The sequence below is a fragment of the Aquarana catesbeiana genome, linkage group LG04, assembly GCF_042186555.1.
Source record: "Aquarana catesbeiana isolate 2022-GZ linkage group LG04, ASM4218655v1, whole genome shotgun sequence".
In the NCBI taxonomy this organism is placed as follows: Eukaryota; Metazoa; Chordata; class Amphibia; order Anura; family Ranidae; genus Aquarana; species Aquarana catesbeiana.
Window position 1 is genome coordinate 621,381,955 of NC_133327.1, and position 11,397 is coordinate 621,393,351.

The 11,397-nt window shown below is 39.6% G+C and overlaps 1 protein-coding gene across 1 annotated transcript; it reads left to right on the forward strand.

Annotated features, from left to right (window-relative positions):
* The first annotated feature begins 3,888 nt into the window (after positions 1-3,888).
* Positions 3,889-10,066, forward strand: LOC141140808 (uncharacterized). Its single transcript, XM_073628311.1, has 3 exons — positions 3,889-5,544; positions 8,863-9,022; positions 9,119-10,066. Exons 1-3 carry the CDS (start codon positions 5,373-5,375, stop codon positions 9,858-9,860), a joined length of 1,074 nt encoding a protein of 357 aa, XP_073484412.1. The 5' UTR covers positions 3,889-5,372; the 3' UTR covers positions 9,861-10,066.
* Positions 10,067-11,397: the final 1,331 nt, after the last annotated feature.

Sequence of the window (11,397 nt, forward strand, 5' to 3'; positions counted from 1 at the left end):
ATTTATCAAATGAATGGCATCTCAAATGTGCGTTCTGTGATTTGTCATTTACACTTGGCCGCTTTGAAATCGCAGCAAACCTGCCCGCGATTCAAAACGCTGAGGTGTGAATGCAGCCTCAATGAGTTACACACTTTTAGGGCCCATTTATCATTCATACACTGCACATAACTGTACATTTTTGAGTGCATGTATTTGAAACGCGCTTGCCACACGCTTGAATGCATTTTGTGCTGTGTTCAGCACTGCGTTTGCAGTGCATCTTTCTATACATTTTTGGGCTTGGTTTTCTTGGCTTAAAGAGACATGGTGTGGTGCATGTGAAGCCTGTTTGTAGAGCGTCACCTGCATTTGCGGTGCAGAGAAATGCAGCATGCTCTACCTTTTTTTTTTTTAAAAACTGCGCTGCAATGATGGGAACTGTGCCCATAGGATTACATGATACACGCGCCTTTGTTTTTGACACAACTCCATGAGCGTGCGTGCGCCTTAATGCCCCGCTCACTGCCCGGCAGCCTACGGTGTTCTGTCAGAATAGGTGACCCGTCAGATTAGGTAACGGAAGTGACTTTCCTGTCAGCAGAATACCTACTGTGGATGCACAGGTTTGCTAATCTGACAGAACACCTGCAGTCATAAGGCGCCAGCGGACATCTTACTACACCCAGCTATGTCATGAATTTCATAGTCATTTAACAAATAAAGTGGGTGTATCTAAATCAATATAGTATATTGAGAGCTGTCATGCTGTTTTCATGTTACATTTTCAAAGCCTAAAGGTTTGGTGCTGACCAGTGCGGGGTGTATCAAGATGGCCTCCGCCACCTTCCTACTGCTGGCGTCCAGCTGCTTTCAAAATGTAACATTCGAAACAGCACCACAGATGTCAATATACTATATTTCTTTATATCCGCTCAGTTTATTGCTAAAATGACTGTGAAATTCAAAACGTAGCTAGGTGTAGTAAGATGTCCGTTGTCGCCTTCTGACTGCAGGTGTTCTGTCACATTTGCAAACCTGCTATGCATGCACAGTAAGTATTCAGCTGACGGAACTTCACTTCTGTTACCTAAGTTGACGGGTCGCCGGTGTTCCCTCAGAATAGGTAACAAAAGTGACGTTGCGTCGCATGCGTCCACGCTACCAGGTCTGCTAATCTGACAGAACATCTGCAGTCAGAAGAAGGCGGCAGCGGACATCTTATTACACCCAGCTACGTCTTGAATTTAACAGTAATTTTAGCAATAAAGTAAGCATATATAAATAAATATAGTATAGCCGCTCACTTTATTGCTAAAATTACTGTTAAATTCAAGATGTAGCTGGGTGTAGTAAGATGTGCGCTGCCTTCTTCAGACTGCAGGTCTTCTGTCACATTAGCAAACCTGGTAGTGGTGGACGCATGCGCAGGTGACGGAAAGTCACTTCCGTTACCTAATCTGACGGGTCACCGATGTTCTGAACACCGCTACCCATCAGAAAATGCAACGGATGTGATGTTTCGGCTTATGTGTGCGTTCCACACACTGTATAATCTGATGGGTAGCGGTATTCTGATAGAATGCACAGCAGATTTGAACCATCGCGCATGCCCAAGAGGGGGGCGGGCCACATCGGGAAGGCGCACCAATGACAATTGTAATAGAGACCCACCAGATTACACAGTGTGTAGAACGCATCGCGGCCATGGAATGCATTCACAGTAAGCTGGAATGTCATTTCCGTTGTATTTTCTGATGGGTAGCATTCTGACAGGACACCGATTCTGAGAGAGGGGTCTGGCTGCGGAGTGGAGCTCCACCATTGACAGGAAGCATGTGTCCTCCACAACTCCACTTTTTTTATTTTTAAATGAACTTTAATGTAATAACCAACAAATCAACAATAACAAACAACAAATAGACAATACTACAGGAAGTGGAGGGCACATGGTTCCTGTACATGATTTCTGTGTAGAGTGGAGCTCCAGTAACTGCAGTCTGCAGCAGATACTGAGCCATTCTGTTCTTCTTTATTGAGCCTGGGATTTGCAGAAATACAAGATAATTTTGGTAGGTTTTGTACTTTCTGTTAAAATGCTGTCCTTGAGTTAACTTTGTAAATTGGATTTATTTCTAAAAGAAATGTTATCAATTTACATTTTTGGTGATCATGTAAGTTCATGTTTATGTTAGAAACAGGTATTGCATTGTTCTTCCAAGCACTATTTCATTGTCCTTTATTGCGCCACCTTCATGCCAGCAGGGCCAAGATTGAGACACACACGGATCTGCATGCAAAAAAAGTTTTACGGTTCAAAGGTATGTCGGCATTAAACCTACATCTTCTTGAAAATCATAAATGTTCTGGCGCAAATATTATCCATGTCACAGACTCACCCGGGACAGAGGCTTTTGGAGGGGACTGAATGCCAGCCTCTTGCCTACAGATTATGGGCCCTGGCATTTGGGTTACCCTTGAGGTGTTGTTACTTTGGATTTGGGTCCTTGTCCCCCAGGACACACAGACTCTGGGGACCTTGTATTTGCCATATTAGCAATAGTGACTGATTCATACTGCTGGAACACATACTGTGAGGAGATGCTAATATCATCAACTCCAACTACCTGTCTTGTTGTCAGCTATAATGTGTTTATTGTAAATAAGTCTAGTCTGGCTTACCACAGCTTCTAAGAGTATTCAACTCATTGTTGTTTGTATTGTTAATTGTAATTTGCTCCTGCTATTGTGTTTATACTACTGTGTGAAGCTCGGTGACCACAAGTCTGTCCTAAAGGTCATGTCTCTGAGTCATCTAGTCTGGGTAAATGATTTAGTAAGCTAGCTCATGTTAATTAGGTTACAGGTGTATTATTAGAGTAATATGAGCAGGAGGGGGGACCCCCTCTTCTACTGTATAAAATGACTTGTATTCTGGTTCTAATAAAGGAGTCTATGTTAGCAGCTAAGCAAGTCTCGTCTTGTTTTGTGCTTGTGAGCGGTTGGAATATCTGATATCTAGATTCAGACTGAGAGGAAGTGGTATACTGATGGAAGCACTCAAGGGGAGTGTGGTGGACGTTCTGTTACAATCCACTTAATGACCGCCCAGCCACATTGTACTGTGGACAGGTGGCCGCTGTAGACAAAGCGGTGTGCTGGTACGTCACTGCCTACTCCCTGGTTTAGGGCACGCGTATGTTCAGCCTTACCCTGCTCCCGCTGTGTACAATTACAGCTGTCAGCAAGTCCCGGCCAATGATTCACACGTGGGACCAGCTGATTGGCTGTGTTCAATCACAGCTCAGAGCTCTGTGTTAAAATTCAACACAGGGTTCTGTACAGAGGGAGTGATCTGTCAGTGATGAGAAATTGAGCACTCATTAGCATAAAGCAGCACACTACACACATTACACCTAGTTAAGGAACATATTTAATCCCTTCATCGCCCTAGATGTTAACCTCTTCCCAGTTAGTGTCATATTTTTAGCATGGATCACTGTATTAGTGTCACTGGTGATATAAGCGGCAATTAGTCAGTTCCCGTTAATGTCAGATCGCATTATCACAGTCCCACTATAAGTTGTTTATCTCCGCCATTTGTAGTATAAAACAAATTAAAAAATACAAATTCCAGTACATATCCCATAGTTTGTAGGCGCAATAACTGTCAAGCAAACCAAATCAATATACACTTATTAGTATTTTTCTTTGTATCAAAAACATGTAGCAGAATACATTTAGAACAAAATTTGTGAATCTAATTTTTTATTTTTTGGTTGTTTTTTAGCAGAAAGTTTTTTTTGTTTTTTTTTTACATGGGATAGTAAGGTAGAGTTTAAAGTTTAAGTCTACAAATGTGCACACTGAGAAAGTATGAATTGCTTATATTTTATTTGCAGTTTATTAATATGTTATTTCTATTACAGACACTTCACCCTCTCCAGTGCCGATCCCATCATCCACTGCGCCCTTTCCAGTGCTGATCCCATCATCTACTGCACCCTCTCCAGTGTCGATCCCATCATCCACTGCACCCTCTCCAGTGCCGATCCCATCATCCACTGCACCCTCTTCAGTGCCAATGCCACCACCCGCACCACCCTCTCCGATAGCACCGCCCTCTCCAGTGCTGATACCACCACCCGCAGAACCCTCTCCAGTGCTGATACCACCACCTGCTGCATCCTGTCCAGTTTCAAGTCCACTGCCCTCCACATCTTTGCTATAACGCACATATGCACTACCATCTGTACCGGTCACAGTCGAAGTATATGGGAAATTTGTGAAATGCCCTCAGTGTAGTCCTTGTCTTCTCAGGAAAAACCTGAAAGTACAAGTTAAGAAAACATGGAGATGTGGCACAGGATATCACACAGGCCTATCATTTACAGAGTGTAAATGTTGATGAGACAAATGGCATATTTGCTGTGCAGAGAATTAAGCATGGATTTTCAATGCCAGTACATGTGCAGAGGAAGAACTGGGGGAAGATGTGCAGAGGAAGAACTAGGGGAAGACTCGTGTAGTCCAATGTGAGTTGGAGGAATGTCTGCAGTATCAGTTGTTGGCTCAGCATTGTGGACTGAGCTACAGTTTATGTGAGCACCTCCGCTAACTAGACTACAGGAACTGTTGCAAAGGTATTCCTTCAAGAAGAAGAATAGTCAGAATAGTCACAGTTAGAAGCTTAGAATAAAAAGATCATGATTCTCTCACAATTCTCACGGCTTAAAATCTTTCACATTATACAAAAAAAATGGGCTAACTTTATTGGTTAGTTTTTTTTTTAATTCTTTAAAGTGTAATTTTTTCCCAAAAAATTGCATTTGAACGACTGCTGCCCAAATACAGTGTGACATAAAATATTGCAACAACCACTATTTTATTCTCTAGGGTCTCTACCAAAACATATATATATAAAATGTTTGGGGGTAATTTTCTAGCAAAAAAAAAAAAAAGATTTTTAACTTGAAACCAACAAATGTCAGAAAAAGGTTTAGTGTTTAAGTAGTTAATCTTCCCTCATTTAGGCCCCATTCACACTAGCGCGTTTTTTGATGCATTTTGCATTTTGCAGAAATGCATGGAAATTTTTTAACATGGGTTCCTATGGAACATGTTCACATCAATGCTTTTTTGTATCTCTGCGTTTTTGGAAAGGGTCAGGGACTTTTTTAAACGCAAAATGCAGCGTTTTGCATGTAATAGAATTCAATGGGCATGCAAGAAAAACGCAAGTCCATAATTTGAGATGCGTTTTTGATGCGTTTTTGATGCGTTTTGCATTTTGCTTTTTTGGAATCACCATGTGATCAAACACCTGCCCTTTAAAAATAAACTACCCAGGATGCCTTGAGAACCAGCAAATCCCAGTTTGGACTCTAGCAAAAATGGTGAGAACTGAACATCTTATCAGCTTGGTGAGGCCAAGAACATATCTTTATACTCCTTCTGATCCCCAACACAAGGATCGTAGAAAACGGGACCAGGGGTGGCTTGAAATTGCCAAGGAGCTGTATCCACAATGGGATATTTTCTCCAAGAAACAAGCAGACCTCAAATGTAAGTAATAGATAAAAAGTTTACACACACTTGTTAAACTTTGAGTTTTCAGTGATGTTGAAAAATTTGACAAAGAGAAATCATTGCTAGAAATGTTTAAACCTTAATGTGACCTATAAACTGTACAAACTCAACAGAAAACTTACTAAAATCTTTTATTGGGTAGTCAATATAAGAAACTCAAATAATGTTGTTTTATAAGTGTGCACATCCTCTTCTAACTGGGGATGCAGCTGTGTTCAGAATTAAGCTATCACATTCCAAAACATGGTAAGGAGTCAGTCCACACCTGCCATCATGTGCCTCTGACTAACCCCAAACAAACTTCTGAATTAATTAAAGATGGAACAAGTTCATCAATTATATATGTTTGTTTCATTTTTAAACATCACATAAACCTCACATTTTACCAGGGGTCTGTAGATTATTAGATCCACTGTAATTATGTATGTGTTCATGTGCATGATCCAAACATTTTTGACAGTTTATGTTTTTTAAATTATTTACTGACCTAAATACATGTATTTAAATTAGCTATTTTTTTGAGGATCGAGTTAGTGGAGTTCTGCTTTAGATTTTGGCCAATATCCCTTAAATTGCGCGAAGTTCCCTCAAATTGGGTTAAATTTCCCTCAAATTGGGTCAAATTTCCCTAAAATTGGTCAAATTTCCATAAAATTGGGTCAATTTTCCATAAAATTGGTCAAATTTCCATAAAATTGGGTCAAATTTCCCGCAAATTGGGTTAAATTTCCATAAAATTGTGTAAAATTTCCCTCAAATTGGTCAAATTTCCATAAAATTGGGTCAAATTTCCCGCAAATTGGGTTAAATTTCCATAAAATTGTGTAAAATTTCCCTCAAATTGGTCAAATTTCCATAAAATTGGGTCAAATTTCCCGCAAATTGGGTTAAATTTCCATAAAATTGTGTAAAATTTCCCTCAAATTGGTCAAATTTCCATAAAATTGTGTAAAATTTCCCTCAAATTGGTCAAATTTCCATAAAATTGTGTAAAATTTCCCTCAAATTGGTCAAATTTTCATAAAATTGTGTAAAATTTCCCTCAAATTGGTCAAATTTCCATAAAATTGGGTCAAATTTCCCGCAAATTGGGTTAAATTTCCATAAAATTGTGTAAAATTTCCCTCAAATTGGTCAAATTTCCATAAAATTGTGTAAAATTTCCCTCAAATTGGTCAAATTTCCATAAAATTGGGTCAAATTTCCCGCAAATTGGGTTAAATTTCCATAAAATTGGGTAAAATTTCCCTCAAATTGGTCAAATTTCCATAAAATTGTGTAAAATTTCCCTCAAATTGGTCAAATTTCCATAAAATTGGGTCAAATTTCCCGCAAATTGGGTTAAATTTCCATAAAATTGTGTAAAATTTCCCTCAAATTGGTCAAATTTCCATAAAATTGGGTTACATTTCCATAAAATTGGTCAAATTTCCATAAAATTTGGTCAAATTTTGAGCGTTTTGAGTCAAATTTCCCGCAAATTGGGTTAAATTTCCATAAAATTGTGTAAAATTTCCCTCAAATTGGTCAAATTTCCATAAAATTGGGTTACATTTCCATAAAATTGGTCAAATTTCCATAAAATTTGGTCAAATTTTGAGCGTTTTGAGCGTTTGAAACGTTTTGAGCATTTTGAGGGCGTTTTGAGCGTTTGAAACGTTTAAGCGTTTGTGGGCGTTTTGAGTGTTTTGAGCGTTTGAAACGTTTAAGCGTTTGTGTGCGTTTTGAGGGCGTTTTGAGCGTTTGAAACGTTTTAAGCGTTTGTGAGCGTTTTGAGCGTTTGAAACGTTTTAAGCGTTTGTGAGCGTTTTGAGGGCGTTTTGAGCGTTTGAACCGTTTTAAGCGTTTGTGAGCGTTTTGAGGGCGTTTGAGCGTTTGGCGCGTTTTAAGCGTTTGGACCGTTTAGGATCGTTTGTGAGCGTTTGGTGAACGTTTTGAGCGTTTCAGCCGTTTTTGTATGTAAAAACGCCTATGCCATTTGCATCTCAAAAATGCCTAGGTGGGCATAAAGCCATAGACTAACATAGACAGGCGTTTCAAAGCTGGCCAAAAGGCAAGAAAAAAATTGTGTACATGGACACATAGGATAACAGTGAATTAGTTCAGGTGCAGTTGGAAAAACTGTCCAACTGCCTCTGAATGCACGTTTAACAGCGCCTCATGGGCATGAGGCCTAATGTTCATTGAATAAAATTATTACACCAAAAAATGGACAAATTAGGATATTTGTTTTTAATAGTATCTTAATGTCAGATACACATTTTTCAATGCATAAAAAAAGTACAGCATACGTTGCAAAATTTGACAAACATAAGCTTCAAAAAAACACACATTTACAATGTTTAGAAGATCTGTTACATTGGGTCTATCTAGGCTATTGCATCTAGCTGCCATGGCAGCTGACCTTCTGGAGACATGAAATATGAACATAAAGTTTCACGTAAAGCAGCACCACTCCTGCTGCCCCGAGTGGATGTCATTTCAGCTCTTGTCATGGCCTGATTGGCAAGGGTGTCCTCAAATTGGAAACCGTCATGCTCTCTAATAAAATTATGGAGAGCACAAATAGCTTTCACTGCCTGTATAGCGTGTTGCATCTTTAGATATATTGGTGTGTGCAACAAACGCCATTTGTTGGCCAGTATGCCAAAAGCACATTCAACAACTCTCCTGGCCCGAGTGAGTCTGTAATTGAACACTCTTTTTTCTTGGCTCAAAGAGTGGCTTGAATAGGGTCTGAGAAGGTGTTCCCCTAGCGCAAAAGCTTCATCAGCCACAAACACATATGGCATTGCAGGCCCAATCGTTCCAGGGAGTGGTGTATTGGCTGGTAGTGCCAGCCTATTTTCTTGCAGAAGATGCCCTAAGGTTGAGTGGGTAAATATACTAGAGTCTGAGCTTCTGCCATAGGACCCTATATCAACATATATAAAACGGTAATTGGCATCTGCCATTGCAAAAAGCACAAAACAAAAATATTTTTTATAGTTATAAAAGCTGCTGCCACTGCCTACTGGCTTCTGGATGCGTATATGTTTTCCGTCAATAGCACCCACGCAATTTGGAAAATTGCACTGCTGCCAGAAGATATCTGCTATCTTTGCCCATTCATCAGTTGTAGGTTTCGGGAAGACAACCTCTTTAAGAACGTCCCAAATGATGGAACACGTGTCCCGGATTAGGTAGCTAGCAGTTGATTTCCCAATCAAGAACTGATAATGTAAACTAGAAATGGAGTGTCCAGTTGCCAGGTATCTGAAATTAAAACAAAAATATTTTTTCATTGTTTTGCAGTAAAAGCTTTGCAAACCAGATGGCGGAGCGCAAAGGATAGTTTTAATAGTCATTTGAAAAAGGAAAAGAGTATGAGAAGTGGTTCAGGTGCAATGTCTTTCAAACCATACTCCTATGCGAAAGACCTTGAGTTTTTGAGACCTATTCTGGAGATGCGAAGGTAATTATTTTAAAAAGGATATTATGATTCTGTGTTTCTGTGCAATTATTACCCACACACCCTAAAAAAAATGGTCTGTTTTGTTGTGATTTGCAGCACAGACACCTGCTGGGAGGATGAACCTGCAGAAGAAGAATCATCAGTGCAAACACAGGAGCCTACAAACCCACAATCTCCAAATCAGGAAATTGCAGAGATACCTGGAGAAGAGGAACAGGAGGAGGGGGCTGCTGCACCATTGCGCACTACTAAAAGGGGGGGTGCCACCAAACGGCAAATTCAGAAAGAGTCTGATAAAATGTACAGTTTATTAAAAGATCTGTCAGATCGTTTCACAGGGCAATTGACACTCTCACAACAATTTGCCAATACCCTGGTGCCCTATTTTGATCAGGTGCCCGATGCTATGAAAATGGATATGCAAATTTCTGTCATGCAGACCATAAAATCATATATCCCCAGTCCCCAAAATATTTATCACACAGACAGAAGTCTTCCAATGCAACCAACACAGACAACCAATTATGCTTCTTGGCAAAATCCCCCTTTATCTTACCAGATGCCTAGGCACCAAACTTACAGAGCTGAAAATCCTTACGAATCTAGACAAACACTTCGACGGCTTGACCACCACCAACCTCCTCTACCTCCACCATCTGCACTTGGGCCACCAGGATCAGGTTTTGGAGCACCAGATGTGGGCAATAGGGGTCCACCTTACCATTTCCAAAATGTCCCAAGTGTTGCTCAGGAGCAGCAGTATGTAGAAAGTGCTCCTTGTTTGTCATCCCAGCAACCTGAATCATGCCAAGACCCATTTAATTATCATACTTTATAATTTAAAATGCTAGTTATGTTTTTGTTATATTTGTAAAAAACATATGGTGGAAACCTAACTGAACTCATTTGTCTATTGAAATTGCGATGAGCCTAATACTTCGTTACTTATTTTGTTATCGGAACATTGTTATTTTGAAAGAATGAAGCAATTCTACACATTATATGTTTGTGTTCAAAATTACAATTAAAATCATATTTAAATTATTTGGTGGAAATATAAACTTTGTGTGCCTGTTCATTTGATTAACACTTTGTGTGTTAAAGTCTAAAAGCAAAAAGTTTACATTTACCTTAATGTAATTATTAGCCTTTCAACTGGTGGAATACAATCCCTGAAAGATGTGTTCTGACGTTGCAGCTTGCTGCTGAGTAAACCAAGCAAAACATCAAAACTGTGTGGGCAAAAAAGGACATTGAGAAAACCACAAGCACAATGTCACCTAGACAAGCACCTACATTGAGCCTATTTAGTCATTCGATTTCACTTTAAAAATTTGTTTAGGGGTTAAGACTAACCCTAACCCTACTTTAAATCCTAACCCTAACCCGACTTTAAATCCTAACCCTAACCTGACTTTAAATTCTAACCCTACTTTAAATCCTAACCCTAACCCGACTTTAAATCCTAACCCTAACCCTACTTTAAATCCTAACCCTAACCCTACTTTAAACCCTAACCCTAACCCGACTTTAAATCCTAACCCTAACCTGACTTTAAATTCTAACCCTACTTTAAATCCTAACCCTAACCCGACTTTAAATCCTAACCCTAACCCTACTTTAAATCCTAACCCTAACCCTACTTTAAATCCTAACCCTAACCCGACTTTAAATCCTAACCCTAACCTGACTTTAAATTCTAACCCTACTTTAAATCCTAACCCTAACCCGACTTTAAATCCTAACCCTAACCCGACTTTAAATTCTAACCCTACTTTAAATCCTAACCCTAACCCGACTTTAAATTCTAACCCTACTTTAAATCCTAACCCTAACCCTACTTTAAATCCTAACCCTAACCCGACTTTGAAACCTAAACGAACTCTAAACAAGATTATGGCTAGGTAATGGTACTAAATCAAGAACTCACCTTTTAATAGACATACGTGTGTAATCCATAAACTTGTCTTCATGGGCTCGGAGGTCGTTGTAAATTATCCAGAATTGACCTCTCTGCTCCCTATTGGCAATCACTGGATGCACCCAAAATCTTCGTTTTCTCCTTTGTTCTTCTTCTTCAGCTTCCTCTTCAAGCAAAACTGCAGCAGCAGCTGTGGCTACTGCTAGAAAAAAGGACATTGAAGCCAGGATAATCTAAGCACCAAAAGACAGCAAGACTAGGGAGGAAGCAGGAAGTACTAATGTCAGCTGACATTCTGTGATATAAGCAGTGATGTTTTCCAATTGGTTCTTTATAAAACGCATAATGAAAACCGCAAAACGCAAAACGCGGCAAAAACGCGTCAAAAACGCCGCAAAACGCGTCAAAAAAGCATGTTAAAAAACGCGGCAAGCATGAAAAAAAAACCTCCAAA